The 24,233-nt window shown below is 42.5% G+C and overlaps 1 protein-coding gene across 9 annotated transcripts in view; it reads right to left on the reverse strand.

The window, feature by feature from the left end:
- The window catches only part of LOC112262029 (probable E3 ubiquitin-protein ligase RNF144A-A), a 90,926-nt gene that overhangs the window by 20,006 nt on the left and 46,687 nt on the right, over positions 1–24,233 (reverse strand). For 8 of the 9 annotated variants that reach the window (XR_002955269.2, XM_024437694.2, XM_024437698.2 and 5 more), the window contains 3 exons: positions 19,270–19,374; positions 9,936–9,996; positions 5,541–5,760 (listed from right to left, as the gene is read on the reverse strand). Coding sequence is in view for 8 of the 9 variants with exons in the window: in XM_024437694.2 (XP_024293462.1) it covers positions 5,541–5,760; positions 9,936–9,996; positions 19,270–19,374 (386 nt within the window). In the remaining variant the exon portion in view is untranslated. The remainder of the gene's footprint in view (positions 1–5,540; positions 5,761–9,935; positions 9,997–19,269; positions 19,375–24,233) is intronic. The other variant, XM_024437700.2, reaches the window with a different exon arrangement.

The raw sequence follows: 24,233 nt of genomic DNA on the forward strand, positions 1-24,233 counted from the left end.
AATATTTGTGTCATTCAACTTTTGGCCACGGCTGTATATGGATATATTTACCCCCCAAAATATATGGGGGATTGGAGATGATGCAGACAATTACATTGATGGAAGCAACAATCTTCCCACAATATTAAGCTGATCCACCCCTAAGAATAAAATAAAAACATGAACTAACTATAGCCACCACTAGCTAACAATCAATAGAAGTGATGTGGAATGTTTGTTATTTTTTATTGTATGGGGAAATGATGTTTAAGTAGCAACTAAATGTGGAGTTGATGAGAATTGATTTGGCCATGGCGAAAGTTTGTTGTGGCTTTTAAGAGAAAACCGAACCATGGATCAGTTTCTCCTGGCCCACAGACTACTTAAGTTGTAAAATCCTGAACAGTCCCTTTAACACTGGGGCCTTTCGTGACATCTGAGGACAACTCAACAACTCTCCCCTTCACTCTTCTTTCAGATGGCTTTAATACTGGGCCACCATATTCTATAATTTTAAGTAGACAACTCATCCAAATTGGCTATGAGTTACGATCATAAATTTCACCAGGTGACTTTAGTCAACCACGGTTAGCCTTAACTGACCCCATGGGTCCCGGCACTACCGTCAGGCAATCTGCTCCAGCCAATACACTCGGTCATATTAAATATCCACAAAAATGTACTAGATGACTAGAGACTACTACATGATTCATGCCATAGTGTTACGCATGAGAGCAGCAGGCTTCCTGGAACCATCTACAGCAGTAGCTAGGCTGGTATCCAGAAACAGAGCTGGCTGGATTGTAAATACAGGTTCCCACAGGGACCAGAGGTTGTGTCCTCACAGTGTCTTCAGTAGAGAGGACAGAGGCTGTGTCCTAGGTAGAGGACAGATCATCAACATGAGATACAGGGACCAGAGGTTGTCTCCTCACAGTGTCTTCAGTAGAGAGGACAGAGGCTGTGTCCTAGGTAGAGGACAGATCATCAACATGAGAAGGAAACAATGACGGCTAAATACAATGCATGTATGTACGTGGATCACTGCACCAGGGTTTCCATAATAAGAACAAACTTATGTTTATGCTCTCAACAAAACAATGCTTACAGTGTCATTTATTGGGGAAAGCCAGTTAAGCAGGTTGATTGAATAAGGCCCCATGTGCTGCTTTTTGGGATGAAATGTCATTCAGTTGTCACGAGTGTAACCCTATTCAACTAGTTTGAGGTGAAGGAGAGTGAGTTAGTGGCACTAGTCTCTTTTTCACTTCATTTAACATCCGATTTACTTAACAAAAGGCGGTCCAGCTAAGTCATGACAGAGCTGAGGGGGGGTACAAGCCTTCCCTCTCTTGTTCTCTATTGCCCCTCAAACAAGGGCGAGGCTGATGACATCACGACATGCCATCAGACCAACTCAGGCTTGAATGCCCTATACACCTTGAAGTCTGCAGTAAACTTTTTGCTCAAAACAGATTTTTTTTTACCCTTTAGTGTATGTACTTTAATGTATTTATACTTGGGATATCGCTTTTCAACAGTAAAAAGTTAAGATGGCTGGAGGGCATCTTAAAGATGGTGAAAAGAGGAGGAGGAAGAGGACAAAACTCCAGCTCTATACCTGGTCTCTTACGGGTAGGAAGGATGTGTCCGGGAGGATAGGAAGTGATTGAGATGAAGGAAAGAAGACTCTTGGGTGGTATCTAGATGGTCATACCTTCATACAGACTTTGTGCCATACTGGGATATTCAGTAATACCGGCACTGAACACAAGGTTCACTTGTTCACACCAAGGTTCACAAGGTTCACACCAAACTGGAAGTCTTCCAACTAGCTTGGAAAGACAGTACCGTGCAGTACCGAAGAGCCCTTACTGCTGCTCGATCATCCTATTTTTCTAACTTAATTGAGGAAAATAAGAACAATCCGAAATTCCTTTTTGATACTGTCGCAAAGCTAACTAAAAAGCAGCATTCCCCAAGAAAGGATGACTTTCACTTTAGCAGTGATAAATTCATGAACTTCTTTGAGGAAAAGATTATGATTATTAGAAAGCAAATTACGGACTCTTCTTTAAACCTGCGTATTCCTCCAAACCTCAGTTGTCCTGAGTCTGCACAACTCTGCCAGGACCTAGGATCAAGAGAGACGCTCAAGTGTTTTAGTACTATATCTCTTGACACAATGATGAAAATAATCATGGCCTCTAAACCTTCAAGCTGCATACTGGACCCTATTCCAACTAAACTACTGAAAGAGCTGCTTCCTGTGCTTGGCCCTCCTATGTTGAACATAATAAACGGCTCTCTATCCACTGGATGTGTACCAAACTCACTAAAAGTGGCAGTAATAAAGCCTCTCTTGAAAAAGCCAAACCTTGACCCAGAAAATATAAAAAACTATCGGCCTATATCGAATCTTCCATTCCTCTCAAAGATTTTAGAGAAGGCTGTTGCTCAGCAACTCACTGCCTTCCTGAAGACAAACAATGTATATGAAATGCTTCAGTCTGGTTTTAGACCCCATCATAGCACTGAGACGGCACTTGTGAAGGTGGTAAATGACATTTAATGGCATCGGACCGAGGCTCTGCATCTGTCCTCGTGCTCCTAGACCTTAGTGCCGCTTTTGATACCATCGATCACCACATTCTTTTGGAGAGATTGGAAACCCAAATTGGTCTACACGGACAAGTTCTGGCCTGGTTTAGATCTTATCTGTCGGAAAGATATCAGTTTGTCTCTGTGAATGGTTTGTCCTCTGACAAATCAACTGTAAATTTCGGTGTTCCTCAAGGTTCCGTTTAGGACCACTATTGTTCTCACTATATATTTTACCTCTTGGGGATGTTATTCGAAAACATAATGTAAACTTTCACTGCTATGCGGATGACACACAGCTGTACATTTCAATGAAACATGGTGAAGCCCCAAAATTGCCCTCGCTAGAAGCATGTGTTTCAGACATAAGGAAGTGGATGGCTGCAAACTTTCTACTATTAAACTCGGACAAAACAGAGATGCTTGTTCTAGGTCCCAAGAAACAAAGAGATATTCTGTTGAATCTGACAATTAATCTTAATGGTTGTACAGTCGTCTCAAATAAAACTGTGAAGGACCTCGGCGTTACTCTGGACCCTGATCTCTCTTTTGAAGAACATATCAAGACCATTTCAAGGACATCTTTTTCCATCTACGTAACATTGCAAAAATCAGAAACTTTCTGTCCAAAAATGATGCAGAAAAATTAATCCATGCTTTTGTCACTTCTAGGTTAGACTACTGCAATGCTCTATTTTCCGGCTACCCGGATAAAGCACTAAATAAACTTCAGTTAGTGCTAAATACGGCTGCTAGAATCCTGACTAGAACCAAAAAATTTGATCATATTACTCCAGTGCTAGCCTCTCTACACTGGCTTCCTGTCAAAGCAAGGGCTGATTTCAAGGTTTTACTGCTAACCTACAAAGCATTACATGGGCTTGCTCCTACCTATCTCTCTGATTTGGTCCTGCCGTACATACCTACACGTACGCTACGGTCACAAGACGCAGGCCTCCTAATTGTCCCTAGAATTTCTAAGCAAACAGCTGGAGGCAGGGCTTTCTCCTATAGAGCTCCATTTTTATGGAACGGTCTGCCTACCCATGTCAGAGACGCAAACTCGGTCTCAACCTTTAAGTCTTTACTGAAGACTCATCTCTTCAGTGGGTCATATGATTGAGTGTAGTCTGGCCCAGGAGTGGGAAGGTGAACGGAAAGGCTCTGGAGCAACGAACCGCCCTTGCTGTCTCTGCCTGGCCGGTTCCCCTCTTTCCACTGGGATTCTCTGCCTCTAACCCTATTACAGGGGCTGGGTCACTGGCTTGCTGGGGCTCTCTCATGCCGTCCCTGGAGGGGGTGCGTCACCTGAGTGGGTTGATTCACTGTTGTGGTCATCCTGTCTGGGTTGGCGCCCCCCCCTTGGGTTGTGCCGTGGCGGAGATCTTTGTGGGCTATACTCAGCCTTGTCTCAGGATGGTAAGTTGGTGGTTGAAGATATCCCTCTAGTGGTGTGGGGGCTGTGCTTTGGCAAAGTGGGTGGGGTTATATCCTTCCTGTTTGGCCCTGTCCGGGGGTGACCTCGGATGGGGCCACAGTGTCTCCTGACCCCTCCTGTCTCAGCCTCCAGTATTTATGCTGCAGTAGTTTATGTGTCGGGGGCTGGGGTCAGTTTGTTATATCTGGAGTACTTCTCCTGTCCTATTCGGTGTCCTGTGTGAATCTAAGTGTGCGTTCTCTAATTCTCTCCTTCTCTCTTTCTTTCTCTCTCTCGGAGGACCTGAGCCCTAGGACCTGAGCTCCAGGACTACCTGACATGATGACTCCTTGCTGTCCCCAGTCCACCTGGCCATGCTGCTGTTCCAGTTTCAACTGACCTGAGCCCTAGGACCATGCCCCAGGACTACCTGACATGATGACTCCTTGCTGTCCCCAGTCCACCTGGCCATGCTGCTGCTCCAGTTTCAACTTCCACCTGACTGTGCTGCTGCTCCAGTTCAACTGTTCTGCCTTATTATTCGACCATGCTGGTCATTTATGAACATTTGAACATCTTGGCCATGTTCTGTTATAATCTCCACCCGGCACAGCCAGAAGAGGACTGGCCACCCCACATAGCCTGGTTCCTCTCTAGGTTTCTTCCTAGGTTTTGGCCTTTCTAGGGAGTTTTCCTAGCCACCGTGCTTCTACACCTGCATTGCTTGCTGTTTGGTGTTTTAGGCTGGGTTTCTGTACAGCACTTTGAGATATCAGCTGATGTACGAAGGGCTATATAAATAAATTTGATTTGATTTGATACTCTGTAATCCAAAAGGTTAGCAATGCTAACAAGCACATGTCAAATTCCATAGAGAAGGTTAACTACATGCTAACAAACACATTGCAAACACTTTGTGCAGTTTCTGACCTAAACAAGTAACAAACAAATTATACTAAAGTTTTTAGCACGCACAAAACAATTATATAATGACCAAGGAGGGGATTCTCTGCGGTTACCAAGCGAATGCTTAATTTTGGAAGAAGCTAACCACTTAATTAACGTTAGCTAGATAGCTAACTACCTACTAAATTAGCAAACCAAACGCACAGCTGCAGAGCATTTATCACATTTTAGACAGTTAACTTAAAATAGTTCAGATTTCTAGCTGGCAAACATTTAGTTGTGAATTCCATACCTTAACTAGATCACCTGGTGCATGCCGCACAACAATTAATGACTCACAAGGCTCTGGTCTACCGTCGTTGTGTGCTTGTAAACAGGCGCCACGTGACTGGGGTCTACCATAAACTTCATTACAATGTGACAGGTGAAATGAAGAACGAGATGTTCTTTATCTCCGAACATATTGCACAAGTTGACATCATGTATTTACTCAAAAAGCAGCAAACATTCCCATTTATTTAAAAAAACTTAAAAAGAAATAGTTCAAACGGTATTGACAATTGTAAAAGCTTCCAGTGGCTTCTTCCAAATACCCTGGTATACCGCCAAGGCTAGAGGAGGCCGTCTAGTTCCATACCTGGTCTCTCCAGGTAGGAAGGCGGTGATGGGCAGGTTGTTCTCCGGTGGTGGGCAGGCCTGCCCGGGGTGCCAGTTAGCCTTGCAGGCAGAGCAGAACTCCAGGGTGCACACTGCACACTGCACCAGCTGGGGCAGTGCCACCTCAGTCTCCTTCAGCTGGCACACTGCCTGGCACGACGACGACGGGCACCACATCAGACACGGGTCCAGAAGCACCTCTGTGGTGGCACAAAACAAGGTGTCACCAAAACACTGTACTGTAACCCCAGCCCACCTGTGTGGTAGTGGCATGGTGACCTGAGTTCTTAAGTGATTGTAAGTGCCTATGTCGTTACATGTGGTAACACACATTCAATGCAATGACTTTTTGCAGAAATTAGTGATATTAATGATAGCAAAAACAATCCAAATACAATAATTCCATGTATTTTTTACTACTTTATTATTGACTGTCATCTTTCATGTCTGTGTGTAGTGAGATTGTATGTGTACCAAACCAATCGCAATTGTGACTGACGTAAACAAACTCCCAATCATGTCTAATTTGACATACACAAAATCACCTTCAGTTGGTCCATAACAGGGCAGCTAAATGCACTTCTATTTTTCTCTATTTAAATTAGCATCTACCAAACAAAACTGGCAGATGCTCAATGTTTGGTCTGTCGCTACAAAACAAACCTGACCATCCCGTCCCAATCAAAAACACACAATGCTTGTGTCCAATGCAACAGCCTCTTGCTTGCACACAATTCCACATGCAGTCTTAGGCTCTGCCAAATATGGAACGGTTTCAGACACTATTCTGACTCGCTGGCCTGGAACGTTGATAAGATGGCTGGCTGCCTTTACCCACTCTTCTCCCTGGCTTTTCTTAAATATTTTTACCCATTTATGGGGATCTAATGTGGCCACAGTCACCATATTGTGTGTGTGTTCTTGTATGTGTAAGCATGCACACTTAGAGTTGAATATTCTCCTGACATTTTACAAAGTGTTCCATCTTGAGAAAAAAATCCCTTTTCTCCCGAGTATTTCCAGACAAAACCGGACGTGTCATTCCAAAGCAATGGAGGACTTATGTAATTGTAAAAAAATAAATAAAACAATTACTTTGCTCTGTTTATCTTTCCCTTAATCCTGATTAATCTCCCAGTCCCTGACAATGTTTTTGCGCTAGTTGGCTGTACCTGCACAAAAACTACAGTTTTTTTCATTCATAAGTTTTCAGCCAACTTGTTTATAGCACTTTTATTTTGATGTCATTTTCACATGTCTCTCTTGTCCCTCTGCAGCACATACATTTGTAAAAAAAAGTCCTTTTTTTCCCACTTAGTCATTATGGGGTATTGTGTGTAGATTGATGAGGAATATTTTTTATTTAATACATTATAGAATAAGGCTGCAACGTAGGACTGGACGATATGGAAAATAAATTATCACGATATATATATTTTTTAATTCGATAACAATAATTATCACAATAATCAAGTAATGTTTAAAAAAGGTTCATATCTGCTTCAGACTCAAGAATGCCTGAACAAACCAAAGGCTTTAATGTTTCTTATTTATTGTCAGAAGTAGAACTCACAAATAACATTTTAACTCCACTTTTTTTGAAGCTGTAAACCCTTACAAGACTTAAGAAAAAAATACTGCAAGTCAATATGCATTATAACTGTTATCCTAACGGCACATCACAGTTGAAGTTGGGGTAGTTGTTGTCTTACAAGTTACAAGCAAGAAGGACAGGTCTGTCTACGGTCTCTGGCTTTAAAGCTGCCTTATGGCAGGTCACCGTTTCCACCGGTGCTAAAAACACGCTCTGAGGGGGAGCTGGTCGCAGGAACGCACAGGTAGCGCTTTGCCAGGTGCCTGACTTTGGGAAGGTTTTTTGGGTGGATCTTCCACCTGTCCAGTGGATTGGTTTCACTGTCAGCATTAGGAGACTGAAGGTAGCAGTTGAGTTCCTTTTCCACCAGCTGGATTTCAGTAAAAACCTGTGGTGGTGGAGCATGGCTTTTTGAAAAAACTGCCTAGTGACTCTTTTTAGCTGGCAGTTGTGTTGAAGCAGCAGCAACGTCTCCCTGTGCTGGGCTTGGGTTTTCATGTCCCTCATTGACCATCTCTGAGACAGCTCTTGATTTTATGTGGCCCACCTTCTCCTGTTTGATGTAATGTGAGGGTCGAACAACGAGGCCATGTCCAGGAGGTCATCTGTGGCTAGGTCATCATATTTCTCATTCAGATAGTCCATAACTATCGTTTTGATGGTTTGGGTGAGCTCTGTTTCACCATCATCAGGTTTCATGACCTCTGTATTGAACAGGTGTAGTACTGGCTCCAGGTAAGATACACTGACATAAGACTCCCCAGACAGAGCGGGGTCAATGCCTGGTTGATGGACTCCAGAACATCTATATAGGTGGAAGTTAAGGTTCGGGTGTTCTGGTCACTGGACATGACCTGTGAAATGTCTTTCTCCTGCTCCAGTACTCTTTGCACCACCTTTTGACGTGTCCCCACCCGGTAGGCAACTCTGTCACCAACTTGTGCTGGGGTAAGTCGTGTTCTTTTTGAGCAACTGTCTTCTTTTTCCATGAATAGGAAAAGGCACCTACCACTTTCCTACACACTCCAATTGCTCAATCCACCCATTTGTCTCTACCCACTAAGAGAAATCAAATGTTAAATCACAATAATCCCTTTATTTAACTTAATCAGTTGATGAAAAAAAATGCACATTTAGTTTCATCTAACCAATCATGTCAATATACACAATTGACAAGGTTACTTAGGAATGGCCAAGTGCAGACGATGTTCAAAACATTGCAGTCGGGTCCATTTGTTGATCTGAGCGGCCTTCACCACATTCGCACCACTATCCGTTGTAATGCAGACCTGTCTGTCTTGACTGAGTCCCCTCTGCTATATGAGCCCCGTCAATGAGCCACTCTGCTATTGCTTCACCCGTGTGGTCGTCGGGAATGTATGATGTTTGAAGGTATTTATTTGGAAGATTCCAGTCTTTGTCAATATAGTGGATAGCGAGGCTATTATAAGGCTCTGACGTGCGACTAGACCACAGATCGGTAGTAGTAGCTAAATACATCAAATCGGTCTTGAGCTGTTCCTCAACATTTTCTCTACACTCAGTTTACACGTTGAGTTTAGGCAGTGCTGTGTGAGAGAAATGTTTGCGGCCAGGGGGCACGTACCTGGTGTCCATTAAATTGATAAGCCTCTTGAAACCTTCCTTTTCGACTGCGCTAATTGGTCGCATGTCCTTGGCAATGCAATGCATAAGAGATTTTGCGATGTCCTTGTGTCTTTTAGATGTTTGCTCGTAGGGCATAAACGCTGTCAGTGTTGACTGCTTGGACGAACATCCCTAGATTGGCTGATTCTTGAGGGGAGTTTATCAATCCGTGGCGCAAACTCAAACTTTCTGCATGTGCCAAAGAGTGATTTTTCTTCAGATGGTGACTTGGCAGCCACCTGTCTACGGCACAATTTGCACCGAACATCTCTGCTCTTTGTCGGACTTCAAAAAGCCAAACCACTTCCAAATAACTGAAACAGTTGAACCCTTTTTATCAATAATTTCTATGTTGGAAGCTGTTCCTTCTCCATGGCTATCACTGCCACTGTTTTTGCCTACATAACACATTTTGTGGTTAATAGTGTCTACTCCATCACTCCAGGTGCTAAGTGGTTTTTAGTCAGCGTATATCTCTCCATGTGCATATTGTCACTTCTCCGCCGCATGTTCCTGCTGCGTCAGAGGTGAAATGGACTGCTGTACCTAATTATTCTATATCAATATTATACATTTTTTTTATCTAAACGTTTTTATATCGTTAGAGGGATGTAATTACCTCGATAATTATTGATATATCGCCCAGTCCTACTGTAACGTAACAAAATGTGGAAAAAGGAAAGCGGTCTGAATACTTTCCGAAAGCACTGTAGCCTTCTCTTTCCTCTCTTTGATAGCGGCTTGTATTCAACTTTGATTGGGACAGAGACAGGCTCGAAGCCAGGACACGATAGGTCAGCCAACAGGACAAACACACACACACACACACACACACACACACCGGGCGGGCGGGACACACACACACACACGCGGCCCGGGCGGGCGAGACACACACACACACACACGCGGCCCGGGCGGGCGAGACACACACACACACACACACACACACACACACACACACACACACACACACACACACACGCGGCCCGGGCGGGCGAGACACACACACACACACACACACGCAGCCCGGGCGGGCGAGACACACACACACGCGGCCCGGGCGGGCGAGACACACACACGGACATCAGGCTATGAGTGGTGAGGCGGTCACAGATCGTTTCCTCTCCCACTCACCCCTTTCAAACTGTAGCTTCTTGTGTCTCTGCATAACCTCTGAAGCCACCATGCACTCGATCTGAATGAGGAAGAGAAGAGGAACAGTTAGGAACACGTGCTTTTGATAGCTTACCAAGCGAATATCAGACAGGATGCTTTCAGTTAGACCACAATATTTTCAATTACTAAACCCCACTCAATTCCAGCATCATTAGAACTAGCCCACCTGTTTTAAAGAGAGGAATATATGCATACTGGCTAGCTATACGGAGAGTTAAATGTGGTCATTACAAGACGATGAAAATAACATTTGGTGGGGGGGGAGCTAGGGCAGATTGCTGTGGTGAGAGGGAGCCGGAGCTAGGACAGATTGCCGTGTGGAGAGGGAGCCAGAGCTAGGACAGATTGCCGTGTGGAGAGGGCGCCAGAGCTAGGACAGATTGCTGTGTTGAGAGGGAGCCGGAGCTAGGGCAGGTTGCTGTGTGGAGAGGGAGCCAGAGCTAGGACAGATTGCTGTGTGGAGACAGCTTCGGGGAAGGCTAATGTCTGCTCAGCAGGAAACACCAATTAAACAGTCCTTCTGCAGCTTCAGATCTTAGGAATGGATGTGGAGATCTTTGAAAGACATGTGAACAAATGTAATTAATCCAAACAACTCACATACTTATCTATGTTAATAGTAAGTGTTGTTCAAAAGGACTAAATATCAATAAAAGTTGGGCCATGAAAGAAAACAATTTCAGTGACATTTTAAAACCTGTCCCCTTCACATCCAAGACACCACCTTCACTTCCATTGTTTTTGATCAATGCTAATATCAGCAGTTGTTAGCAGGAGCTAAGTACTGAAAAATCTGAAACGTGAATTAAAGTTCCTTGCCCACAGGCTAAGTGTCAAGGTACAGAGACATTAACTATGAGTGAGTGATCGGTATCTATGAAACATTATCTATAAATGCATATATTTTTCTTTAATGTACCTGCATGCTTATATTGTGCTTTGTTACTTTATTTTTATTGCGTACATTTTTATCTGTGCCAACGTACTCGGTGCATGTGGCAGTCATCTTTGCTGGAATTCCCCCTCCCACTTCCTGCTTTATAAATCGAAATGCAGTTCCCCATTAGGCCATAATCATTCCTGTCTCAAGAGTAAGGATGTCATCTGTCTGTGGCAAAAAGGTTTTCCTTGGATCTCTTCAAAGTTGAGGGTGACATCCATCACAGGTTCAGAAAACTCTTGTCTGTGCTGAACAAAGGAGGGAGCCCCATATGCACTGCACCTGGCTTAAGCCTGTAAGGAGACCAGTCTTACAAGTTTGCTGAGGCATTTCTCAGTGAAACCAAGTAGTACAACGGTGCAGAGTTGGAGTCTGTCACCTTCAAGTCCAGTGCAGAGACTGCTTGGGTGAACTTAAACAGCTAGGTGGAGAAACAGAGGGGGAAATCAATAACATGGTGGGAGGGAACTGTAAACTAACACAAATAGTGTTGGTGAGTGCCATCTACTTCAAGGGCCAGCGGAAAGAGGAATTTGAGTAGGCCAAAACCAGAGAAGCTCATTTCAAAGTGAGCAAGATTGTTATCATTTCCACGGCACACTCAATGTACAATTTCCAATTGGCAGTCATCCCTGAGGCCAACTGCCAGACTCTGAAGATTCTCAGATCATTCCCATCATAGGGCATGCTCATCATGCTCCCTGATGAGGGCTGAAAAAGCTGGAGTTTCACCACTGGGGTTGAGAAGCTGAAGAAGAATCTCAAGAACTCTGCGACGTGGACAGAGCCAAAAAGGATGCAGTACATAAAGGTAAGGGGTAAATCTGCCAAAATGTACCTACAACCTGAAAGTAGTTAAGTCCAGCATGGGCATAGTGAACAACTTAAACTCATCCAGGAGCGATTTCTCAGGCATGTCGCCCAACAACAACTTGGATTTGCCCAAGGCCTTTATAGAGGTGCACGAGATGGGCACCGAGGCAGCTACCACCACCATGCTTGCAGAATATGACTATCTGCTCCCTTTTGCAAACCTAAAAACACACCTTCAAAGCAGCCTACCCCTTTCTGTTCTTAATCCAACACAACAGCACCCAGGACATCCTCTTCTGTGGCCGTTACTCCGCCTTAAAGGGATAGTCCACCCCCAGAAAAAATAATCATGAAACTTGTCAATTTAGTGAAAGCCTATTTTCTATCAGTGGGTAAATAAAAATCTCCCATGATTTAACTTCTACGTGGGCCATCTGTGAAAATCTGGAAATCGCGTAGGAATGTGTCAAAGTGCATTCAGAAAGTATTCAGACAGCTTGACATTTTCCACATTTTGTTACGTTACAGCCTTATTCTAAAATAGATTTTTTATTTATTTTTATAATCCCCTTCTCAATCTACACACAATACCCCACAATGATAAAATGAAAACCGGTTTTGAAATTTTGGCAAATGTATACATTTTTTAAAATAAAAAAATAGTTTATGTACCTAAGTATTCACACTCTGTACAGAGACTCGAAATTGAGCTCAGGTGCGTCCTGTTTCCATTGATCATAATTGACACGTTTCTTCAACTTGACTTGATTTGGAAGGGCACACACGTGTGTAAGGTCCCACAGTTGACAGTGCATGTCAAAGCAAAAAGCAGGCCATTGGGTCGAAGGAATTGTCTGTAGAGCTCCGAGACAGGATTGTGTCGAGGCACAGATCTGGGGAAGGGTACCAAAACATTTCTGCAGCAGTGAAGGTCCCCAAGAGCACTGTGGCCCCCATCACTTATAAATGGAAGAAATTTGGAACCACTAAGACTGGCTGGTGCTGGCTGCCCGGCCAAACTGAGCAATCGGAGGAAAAGGGCCTTGGTCAGGGAGGTGGCCAAGAACCCGATGGTCACTGACAGAGTTCCTCTGTGGAGATGGGAGAACCTTCCAGAAGGACAACCATCTCTGCAGCACTCCACCAATCAGGCCTTTATGGTAAATTGGCCAGATCCTATGTAAAAAAAAAAAAAAAAAAAAGACACTATGTAAAAAAAAAAAAAAAAAAAAGACTATGTAAAAAAAAAAAAAAAAGACACTCCAATGTAAAAAACAAAAAGACACTCCTATGTAAAAGGCACATGAAAGCCCACTTGGTGTTTGCCAATAAAGCACCTAAAGGACTCTCAGACCATGAGAAACAAGATTCTCTGGTCTGATGAAACAAAGATTGAATTCTTTGGCCTGAATGCCATGCGTCACGTCTGGAGAAAACGTGGCACCATCCCTACGGTGAAGCATTGTGGTGGCAGCATCATGCTGTGGCGATGCTTTTGAGCAACAGGGACTGGAAGATTAGTCAGGAAAGCTGAACGGAGCAGAAATCCTTGACAAAAACCTGCTCCAGAGCGCTCAGGACCTCAAACTGGGGCGAAGGTTCACCTTCCAACAGGACAATGAACCTAAGCACACAGCCAAGACAATGCAGGAGTGGCTTCAGGACAAGACCTTGAGTGGCCCAGCCAGAGCCCGGACTTGAACCCGATCGACTTCTCTGGAGAGACCTGAAAATAGCTGTGCGGCAACGCTCCCCATTCAACCTGACAGAGCTTGAGAGGATCTGCAGAGAAGAATGGGTGAAACATCCCAAATACAGGTGTGCCAAGCTTGTAGCATCATACCCAAGGCTATAATTGCTGCCAAAGGTGCTTCAACAAAGTACTGAGTAAAGGGTCTGAATACTTATGTAAATGTGATAGTTTCTTTTTTTTCCTACAGTACCAGTCAAAAGTTTGGACACACTTACTCATTCCAGGGTTTTTATTTATTTGGACTATTTTCTACATTGTAGAAATCAAAATATATTTTATATTTGAAATTCTTCAAAGTAGCCACCCTTTGCCTTGGTGACAGCTTTGCACACTCTTGGCATTCTATCAACCAGCTTCAAGAGGCATTTCAATTAACAGGTGTGCCTTCATAAAAGTTAATCTGTGAAATTACTTTCCTTCTTAATGCATTTGAGATAATCACTTGTGTTGTGATTGGTAAAAGACAAAGTCCATATTATGGCAAGTACAGCTCAAATAAGCAAATAGAAACAGCAATATATTATTACTTTAAGACATGGTGTTTTCATTTCAGTCTCCTCCATCTCCACTAACTGAAACTAATTGTATGGATTTTTTTCCTAATAATAACATCTGTACAGAAAGACTCATGTGAAGGCCAGATTACAGAGGCGGAACTTCTTGATACAATTAAAGCCTTTAAGGCTGGGAAAACTCCAGGGCTGGATGGCATACCAGTGGAAGTATACAAAACTTTTTTTATATACTCAGAGCACCATTATCAGCATGTTTTAACCACTCCTATATAAACAGTAGCTTGTTGGACAATCAACAAGGTCTGATATCATTATTGTTGAAACAGGACCCTAGTGGTATATATAAAGATCCAGTCCATCTAAAAAATTGGAGACCTCTTACACTTCAGTGTTGTGATGCAAAAATCCTGGCGCATAGAATTAAAGTATTGTCAGATATTATTCATCTTAATCAGACAGGTTTTTTACATGGACGATACATTGGAGATATTATAAGACAAGTACTGGAAACAATAGAACACTATGAAAAACCGGGGACACCAGGCCTGGTTTTCATAGCAGATTTTGAAAAGGCTTTTGATAAAGTACGACTGGCGTTTACATATAAATGCCTAGAATATTTCAATTTTGGGGAATCTCTTATAAAATGGGTTCAAGTTATGTATAGTAAACCTAGGTGTAAAATAGTAAACAATGACTACATTTCAGAAAGTTTTAAACTATCTAAAGGAGTAAAACAAGGTTGTCCACTATCGGCATATATATTTATCATTGCTATCGAAATGTTAGCTGTAGATCAAACAATAATATTAAGGGATTAGAAATCAGTGGCTTAAAAACTAAGGTGTCATTGTACGCTGATGATTCATGTTATTTTAAAAACACAATTAGAATCTCTCTACGGCCTCAGAGGATCTAGATACTTTTGCTATCCTCTCTGGATTAAAACCAAATAAAAATTAAGTGCACTAGATTACATATTGGATCACCCAAAAAAATGCTAATTTTACATTACCGTGTAGTTTACCAATTAAATGGTCTGATGGATATGTGGACATACTCGGTATACAAATCCCAAAAGAAATGATCTCACTCCCATAATTTTTTATAGAAAGTTAACAAAAATAGGTAAGATCTTGCTACCATGGAAAGGAAAATACCTGTCTATTTGTGGAAAAATCGCCCTAATTAACTTTTAGTCATATCACAGTTTACCTATTTGCTTATGGTTTTGCCTACACCTAGTGACCTGCTTTTCAAATTATATGAAAAAATACATATTCAAATTTTATTTGGAATGGCAAGCCAGACAAAATCAAAAAGGGCCCATTTAAAATAACTTCATTAAAAATCCTACAGTGTGATTTTCAGGATTTTTTCCCCCTCATTTTGTCTGTCATAGTTGAAGTGTACCTATGATGAAAATGACAGGCCTCATCTTTTTAAGTGGGAGAACTTGCACAATTGGTGGCTGACTAAATACTTTTTTGCCCCACTGTATGTTCAAGAATGGCCTTTATTCAAATTACATCTGCTGAAATAAAAATAAATTTAAAAAAAAAGTATAATTTTAGCGAATGATATCATAAATAGGACTGGTGGAGTTGTCACACATGCAGCTAACACAGACATATGGAAATGTCTGCTCTACCCAAAATTACAACCAACTAATTGCAGCATTACGACAAAAACGGAAGAGGCAAGTAAGAAGGGGAAAAAAGTAAGGAACGTGTATGTCGGCCCTGTATTAAAGAACATAAATGGTTAAAGAAAAGTGTGGTAAATAAAACATACCAATTTCATTTAAGGACCAAAAAAATTGACAGCTGTATAAATTGGAAAATAGTTGGGAAGAGATTTGCGATGTACCCATTCCATGGCACATGGTTTATGAATTGATGCGCAAAACAACGCCGGATTCAAAACTTTAAATTTTTAAAGTACTATACAAAATTCTTGCAACCAATAGTATTGTATATATAAATCCAGCTCTGCAGATTTTGCTGTGAGAAGGCAGTCATTAGAGCCTTTATTTTGGTACTGTCCATATGTAGCTCGTTTTTGGTCACAGGTCCAGCATTGCAAGATTTGCCTAGAACTAACGCTGCAGATAGAAATACTGGGTGATTTGAAAAGCCAAAGTCAATCAATAATATATATATATATTTTTATTTATACCCCCTTTTCTCCCCAATTTCATGGTATCCAATTGTTAGTAGTTACTATCTTGTCTCATCGCTACAACTCCCGTACAGGCCCGGGAGAGACAAAGGTCGAAAGCCATGCGTCCTCCGAAACACAACCCAACCAAGCCGCACTGCATCCAACCCGGAAGCCAGCCGCACCAATGTGTCAGAGGAAACACCGTGCACCTGGCGACTGCGCCCAGCCCGCCACAGGGGTCGCTGGTGCACGATGAGACAAGGATATCCCTACCGGCCAAGCCCGCCCTAACCCGGACGCCGCTAGGCCAATTGTGCGTCGCCCCAGCGACCTCCCGGTCGTGGCTGGCTGCGACAGAGCCTGGGCGCGAACCCAGGGTCTCTGGTGGCACAGCTAGCGCTGCGATGCAGTGCCCTAGACCACTGCGCCACCCGGGAGGCCCCTATAATAATTATTTTAGCAAAAAATTGTATTTTTAATTTACAATCTGTAGAAGCTATGAGAATAGAAAGGTTCAGTACTTTTGTCAAGCATCACAGCAAAGCTGAAAAATATATGGCAAATAGAAATCCAAAATGGATGGTGTTGAGAGATCGATGGGAGAGGTTGAATGGAGCTGAACGATGAGACTAATAACAAGATAACCAATGTAAAACATACGGGGTCTGTAAAATGTATATAGATTCAGAAATGTTGGGAAATAACACAGTTACAAATAGAAATAGAGGAAGGAGTAAAAACAAAAAATATAACTATTGTAAAATAGATTGTCTGTAAAATCTGTATAAGATGTTTGAACTAAAGCCTAAGTGTTATTGTTTATTAGTTGTCTCCAATTGGTGGAAGGGTGGTAGGGTTCACGGGGAATAATAAAAGTATTATCTAAAAAAAAGTATGCATGTATGTATGTATGTATGTATGTATGGCTATATAGGTATGTGTATGTATATGTGTATGCATACGCATATGTATACGCATATACATATATTTACCCCCCAAAATATATGGGAGATTGGAAATGATGCAGACAATTACATTGTTGCTTCTATCAATCTTTCCGCAATACTAAGCTGATCCACCCCTTAAAAAAAAAAAAACATGAAGGTCAGTCAATTCAGAACACTTCACAAAAACCATCAAGCGCTATGAAATGGGCTCTCATGAGAACCACCACAGGAAAGGAAGAGCCAGAGTTACCTCTGCTGCAGAGGATAAGTTCATTGTAGTTAACTGCACCTCAGATTGCAGCCCAAATAAATGCTTCAAAGAGTTCAAGTAACCGACACATCAAGACCAACTGTTCAGAGACTCAATGAAATCAGGCATTCATGGTCGAATTGCTGCAAAGAAACCACTACTAAAGGACACCAATAATAAAAACACGAGCATGAGTCCAAAGTTGATATTTTTGTTTCCCACTGTGAAGCATGAAGGTGTGGGGGTGCTTTGCTGGTGACACTGTCAGTGATTTATTTACAATTCAAGGCACACCTAACCAGCATAGCTACCACAGAATTCTGCAGCGATACACCAGTCCATCTGGTTTGTGCTTTGTGGGACTCAAATTTGGTTTTCAACAGGACAATGAACCAACACACCTCCAGGCTGTGTACGGGCTATTTGACCAAGAAGGAAAGTAATGGAGTGCTGCATCCGTTGACCTGGCCTCCACAATCACCCGACCACAACCCAATTGGGATGGTTTGGGATGAGTTGGACCGCAGAGTGAAGGAAAGGCAGCCAACAAGTGCTCACCATATGTGGGGACTCCTTCAAAACTGTTGGAAAATAATTCCAGGTGAAGCTGGTTGAGAGAATGCCAAGAATGTGCAAAGCTGTCATCAAGGCAAAGGGTAGCTACTTTGAAGAATCTCAAATATTAAACATGTTTTGATTTGTTTAACACTTTTTTGGTTACTACATGATTCCATATGTGTTATTTCATAGTTTTGATGTCTTCACTATTATTCTACAATCTAGAAAATAGTTTTTTTTTTTTTTAACTTGAATGAGTAAGTGTGTCCAAACTTTTAGCTGGTACATTTGAAAAATGTTTTTAAAAAACGTAAAAAAATAATTAAAAAACTTTGTTTGGTCATTACGGGGTATTGTGTATAGATTGAGGGGGAAAAAACTAATTTATTCCATTTTAGATTAAGGCTGTAACGTAACAAAATGTGGAAAAATTCAAGAGATCTGAATACTTTCCAAAAGCACTTTATATAACTCGTCAGACAATCACAATTCATAAAGCTTTTAAAACAATTACCTGCACACCAGATCACTTTGGTATTATTGTATGTTGCTATGTTTCTAGCTAGCTACCTAGCCCAGAGAGGGAGATCGAGAACATTGCATTGTGGGTTTTGTAGTAGACTTGAGCTGCAACAGATTTCCCAAAAAGATTTTCACATTTCTTCCAATCTCTTTTAATTTTGTCCTTATAACATTAGTTCACAAAAAAAAAAAAAAAAAAAATACATCGGTTTCACATAGTGTTATTTAACACCGTTAATAATAGGAATTTGTGTTTTGGACTTCCTTGATGATCTGATCGTATGCATGCAATGCATTTTGCCTCACTTATGAAATAGTCAGTTTCCCTACTTTGTAGTGTCACCATAGCCAGGTGCCAGATCAGTTTGTTCTTGCCAACTTCATTGCTCATTGTCATAACAATGAGTGATACAGAGTTGGAATGATAGCACAAACAGACTGCCATTCCGTCTAGTTTCCCCATCATCCATCACGACTGAGTTGTGTTATGTCTGTGTAACCTACCTTTTGTCTTCTTGATCTGAACACATTTTTACTTAAGATACTTCTGTCAATTCTGCATGTATTCTGTTTTGCTGAAAACAGCAAGCAACAAGTCCAGTAAAATCAAATGGCATTATCAACTTACCACAACTTTGTGATCATGAATTCACTCACATGAATTCTGGTGTGTGTGTAGATGTAATATCATATTCTTAAAAGTAAGCAACTGTACACTGAAAAGTACAAGCTGAAAGATCGTACAATACATTAGGCTCTGGCCCCTTCAATATCTGAATTGCATATGTCCCTGATACAAATTATACAATTAAACATTTTTGTAAATAATACCTCATTTTCCAGTAAGTGTCCTCTTTCTGGACAGGCAGAGTCTGGACAGCTAATAGCAGTTTCGAGCCCCTCTTTGATAAGGAGTTCCACATACTGCTTCAGGCACTGAAATAAAAACCAAGAGTATGAAATTGATCTCACTCCTTGGCCATGCAGTCAATCAGAAAATGTGCAGGCATACTGCAGGGATGGGCAACTCCAGTCCTCAGGGCAAAAGTGCAACATCAATCAGGACCCCCGAGGACTGGAGTTATCCATCCCTGGCATACTGTATGGTGTGACAACCAATGTGCCTCTCCCTCTTTGAACCCCGTAGTAGAAGTTCTCTGCTTTTGGCATTAACTATTCATTCTGCCATCCATTACTGGTTTCTTGACTGTGTCCGTTTAGCTGAAGAGAAGCATGCTAACCACAACATCGCAATGAAACTATTTTCCGACGACCGACTTGTAATACACACACACACCTTACATTTTTGGCCGATACCGATATCCAATATTTTTGCCAAAATAAAACGACACCGATAACTGATATTTAACATTTTTGCAGTCTTTTCAGCATTCTAGTACAGTTAAATAGTTAATACACACACACACGCAGCAGTCTAAGGCACTGCATCTCAGTGCAAGAGGCGTCACTACAGTCCCTGGTTCGAATCCAGACTATCACATCCGGCCGTGATTGAGAGTCCCATAGGGGAGCGCACAATTGGGCCAGCGTCGTCGCGCCATCATTGTGAATAAGAATTTGTTCTTAACCGACTTGCCTAGTTAAATAAAGTACATCCACACACACACACAAAAAGTTATTTTGTTGGCATTTATGTATGTCCCCATTACCAGTTATTTTGTTGGCATTTATGCATGTCCCCATTACCAGTAAAACATAATCAAAACCTATTTCTTTCACTTACTTGCTGTGCTGTTTTGTTGTTCATTGGTTTCATTCTCAACCAGGATTTCTATTGAACGCAGTTTGGTCTTTGCATGTCAAAAAAGGTATGTCAAATAACACTATTTGACGTGTCAAATAACGACAATCTGTTTCAGTAGATATATAGTTACCTAGCTAGCTAGGTGTCATCATCTAAAATAACCCTCATTTATAAAACAGTTCTTATCGGATTAATGGTGGTCGGCCCCAATAGTGGACTTTGCGGGTAGCCCTCAAAATGAAAGTATGTATAATTCGACTATTTGTACCACTGTCAATGGCATACTTTTATTTTGAAAGCAAACCGCAAATTCCACTACTGTGCCTAATCCTTATTGTGGCTAGCTTTACAGCACATAACCCGGTCCGGTCGAGCCTCACTAGCCAGATGAGGCTAGCTGGCTGCTTAAAACGTTTGCTTTTGGCAACAGGGTTAAGTAGCTGGCTAGCTATTTATTTTAATGATCTGAAGTTCAATTTCAATAGGCGAACAACAAGTGGCAACCTAGATGCCTCATTGCCTGTATCCGCTACGGAGCCGCAGTCAAACGACCACCCCTCATCACTGTCAAACGCTCCCTAAAACACTTCTGTGAGCAGGCCTTTCTAATCGACCTGGCCCGGGTATCCTGGAAGGACATTGACCTCATCCCGTCAGTTGAGGATGCCTGGTCATTCTTTAAAAGTAACTTCCTTACCATTTTAGATAAGCATGCTCCGTTCAAAAAATGCAGAACTAAGAACAGATACAGTCCTTGGTTCACCCCAGACCTGACTGCCCTCGACCAGCACAAAAACATCCTGTGGCGGACTGCAATAGCATCGAATAGTCCCCGGGATATGCAACTGTTCAGGGAAGTCCGGAACCAATACACGCAGTCAGTCAGGAAAGCTAAGGCCAGCTTCTTCAGGCAGAAGTTTGCATCCTGTAGCTCCAACTCCAAAAAGTTCTGGGACACTGAAGTCCATGGAGAACAAGAGCACCTCCTCCCAGCTGCCCACTGCACTGAGGCTAGGTAACACGGTCACCACCGATAAATCCATGATTATCGAAAACTTCAATAAGCATTTCTCAACGGCTGGCCATGCCTTCCGCCTGGCTACTCCAACCTCGGCCAACAGCTCTGCCCACCCGGCAGCTCCTCGCCCAAGCCTCTCCAGGTTCTCCTTTACCCAAATCCAGATAGCAGATGTTCTGAAAGAGCTGCAAAACCTGGACCCGTACAAATCAGCTGGGCTTGACAATCTGGACCCCCTATTTCTGAAACTTTCCGCCGCCATTGTCGCAACCTCTATTACCAGCCTGTTCAACCTCTCTTTCATATCGTCTGAGATCCCCAAGGATTGGAAAGCTGCCGCAGTCATCCCCCTCTTCAATGGGGGAGACACCCTGGACCCAAACTGTTACAGACCTATATCCATCCTGCCTTGCCTATCTAAGGTCTTCGAAAGCCAAGTCAACAAACAGGTCACTGACCATCTCGAATCCCACCGTACCTTCTCCGCTGTGCAATCTGGTTTCCGAGCCGGTCACGGGTGCACCTCAGCAACACTCAAGGTACTAAACGATATCATAACCGCCATCGATAAAAGACAGTACTGTGCAGCCGTCTTCATTGACCTTGCCAAGGCTTTCGACTCTGTCAATCACCATATTCTTATCGGCAGACTCAGTAGCCTCGGTTTTTCGGATGACTGCCTTGCCTGGTTCACCAATTACTTTGCAGACAGAGTTCAGTGTGTCAAATCGGAGGGCATGCTGTCCGGTCCTCTGGCAGTCTCTATGGGGGTGCCACAGGGTTCAATTCTCGGGCCGACTCTTTTCTCTGTATATATCAATGATGTTGCTCTTGCTGCGGGCGATTCCCTGATCCACCTCTACGCAGACGACACCATTCTATATACTTTCGGCCCGTCATTGGACACTGTGCTATCTAACCTCCAAACAAGCTTCAATGCCATACAATACTCCTTCCGTGGCCTCCAACTGCTCTTAAAACGCTAGTAAAACCAAATGCATGCTTTTCAACCGATCGCTGCCTGCACCCGCATGCCCGACTAGCATCACCACCCTGGATGGTTCCGACCTTGAATATGTGGACATCTATAAGTACCTAGGTGTCTGGCTAGACTGCAAACTCTCCTTCCAGACTCATATCAAACATCTCCAATCGAAAATCAAATCAAGAGTCGGCTTTCTATTCCGCAACAAAGCCTCCTTCACTCACGCCGCCAAGCTTACCCTAGTAAAACGGACTATCCTTCCGATCCTCGACTTCGGCGATGTCATCTACAAAATGGCTTCCAACACTCTACTCAGCAAACTGGATGCAGTCTATCACAGTGCCATCCGTTTTGTCACTAAAGCACCTTATACCACCCACCACTGCGACCTGTATGCCCTAGTCGGCTGGCCCTCATTACATATTCGTCGCCAGACCCACTGGCTCCAGGTCATCTACAAGTCCATGCTAGGTAAAGCTCCGCCTTATCTCAGTTCACTGGTCACGATGGCAACACCCATCCGTGGCACGCGCTCCAGCAGGTGTATCTCACTGATCATCCCTAAAGCCAACACCTCATTTGGCCGCCTTTCATTCCAGTACTCTGCTGCCTGTGACTGGAACGAATTGCAAAAAAATCGCTGAAGTTGGAGACTTATCTCCCTCACCAACTTCAAACATCAGCTATCTGAGCAGCTAACCGATCGCTGCTGCTGTACATAGTCTATTGGTAAATAGCCCACCCATTTTCACCTACCTCATCCCCATACTGTTTTTATTTATTTACTTGCTCTTTTGCACACCAATATCTCTACCTGTACATGACCATCTGATCATTTATCACTCCAGTGTTAATCTGCAAAATTGTAATTATTTGCCTACCTCCTCATGCCTTTTGCACACATTGTATATAGACTCCCCCCTTTGTTTTCTACTGTGTTATTGACTTGTTAATTGTTTATTCCATGTGTAACTCTGTGTTGTCTGCTCACACTGCTATGCTTTATCTTGGCCAGGTCGCAGTTGCAAATGAGAACTTGTTCTCAACTGGCCTACCTGGTTAAATAAAGGTGAAATAAAATAAAAAATAAAAATAATACTTACAAGGATTCCTAAATCAGTCCTAAGAAAAAATGAAAATGACTGCAGTTTCTATTGGTCATTGTTTTCAGGCTGTTTGTATTGGTGCTAGCCAGGCACCAAGCTAAAGCTAGCTACCCCAGAAGTTGCGGTCAAACAAATTATACTTTATTACTAACGCGGTATTGTAAACACATAGTTCGTGGCCGGTGTTTGCAGACTTTTTTGTTCAGCTTTGACTGTGCTACTGTATCTTTTGTGACACGCAAAGACTCAAATGGCGTTCCATAGTATGCATGTCGTGAAGCTAATAGCAGTGACGCTATTACTGTGTAACTCCGGTAGGGCAACATCTGAAAAATAGCGCACTTGGTAGTGGGTACCGGTGCTCGACCAGTTGGTGAAAGCCAACATCACCAACGACAGAGAACGGTAGATTGTCAAAGGCAATGAATTTCATTATCTTGGCTTTAATGGATTTCGCCTTTGAGCTGTCTCGCTGAAATGTTCTTAATCTTTCAAATGACTGCCTGACTTGTTGAATGCTCGATCCACACAGCAGAAATTGTGTGGGCTAGGTTAGGAATGATGTGTTGCACGTGTAGCGCACAATTTTACGTGGTGTTATGGTCATGTACCTACGTTTTATACAGTTAACTCAGTTTCACAATTCCTGACATTTAATCCTATTAAAAATTCCCTGTCTTAGGTCAGTTAGGATCACCACTTTATTTTAAGAATGTGAAATGTCAGAATAATAGTAGAGAGAATGATATATTTCAGCTTTTATTTCTTTCATCACATTCCCAGTGGGTCAGAAGTTTACATGCACTCAATTAGTATTTGGTAGCATTGCCTTTAAATTGTTTAACTTGGGTCAAACGTTTCAGGTAGCCATCTACAAGCTTCCCACAATAAGTTGGGTGAATTTTGGCCCATTCCTCCTGA

Source organism: Oncorhynchus tshawytscha, linkage group LG11 (assembly GCF_018296145.1).
Source record: "Oncorhynchus tshawytscha isolate Ot180627B linkage group LG11, Otsh_v2.0, whole genome shotgun sequence".
Lineage (NCBI taxonomy): Eukaryota > Metazoa > Chordata > Actinopteri > Salmoniformes > Salmonidae > Oncorhynchus > Oncorhynchus tshawytscha.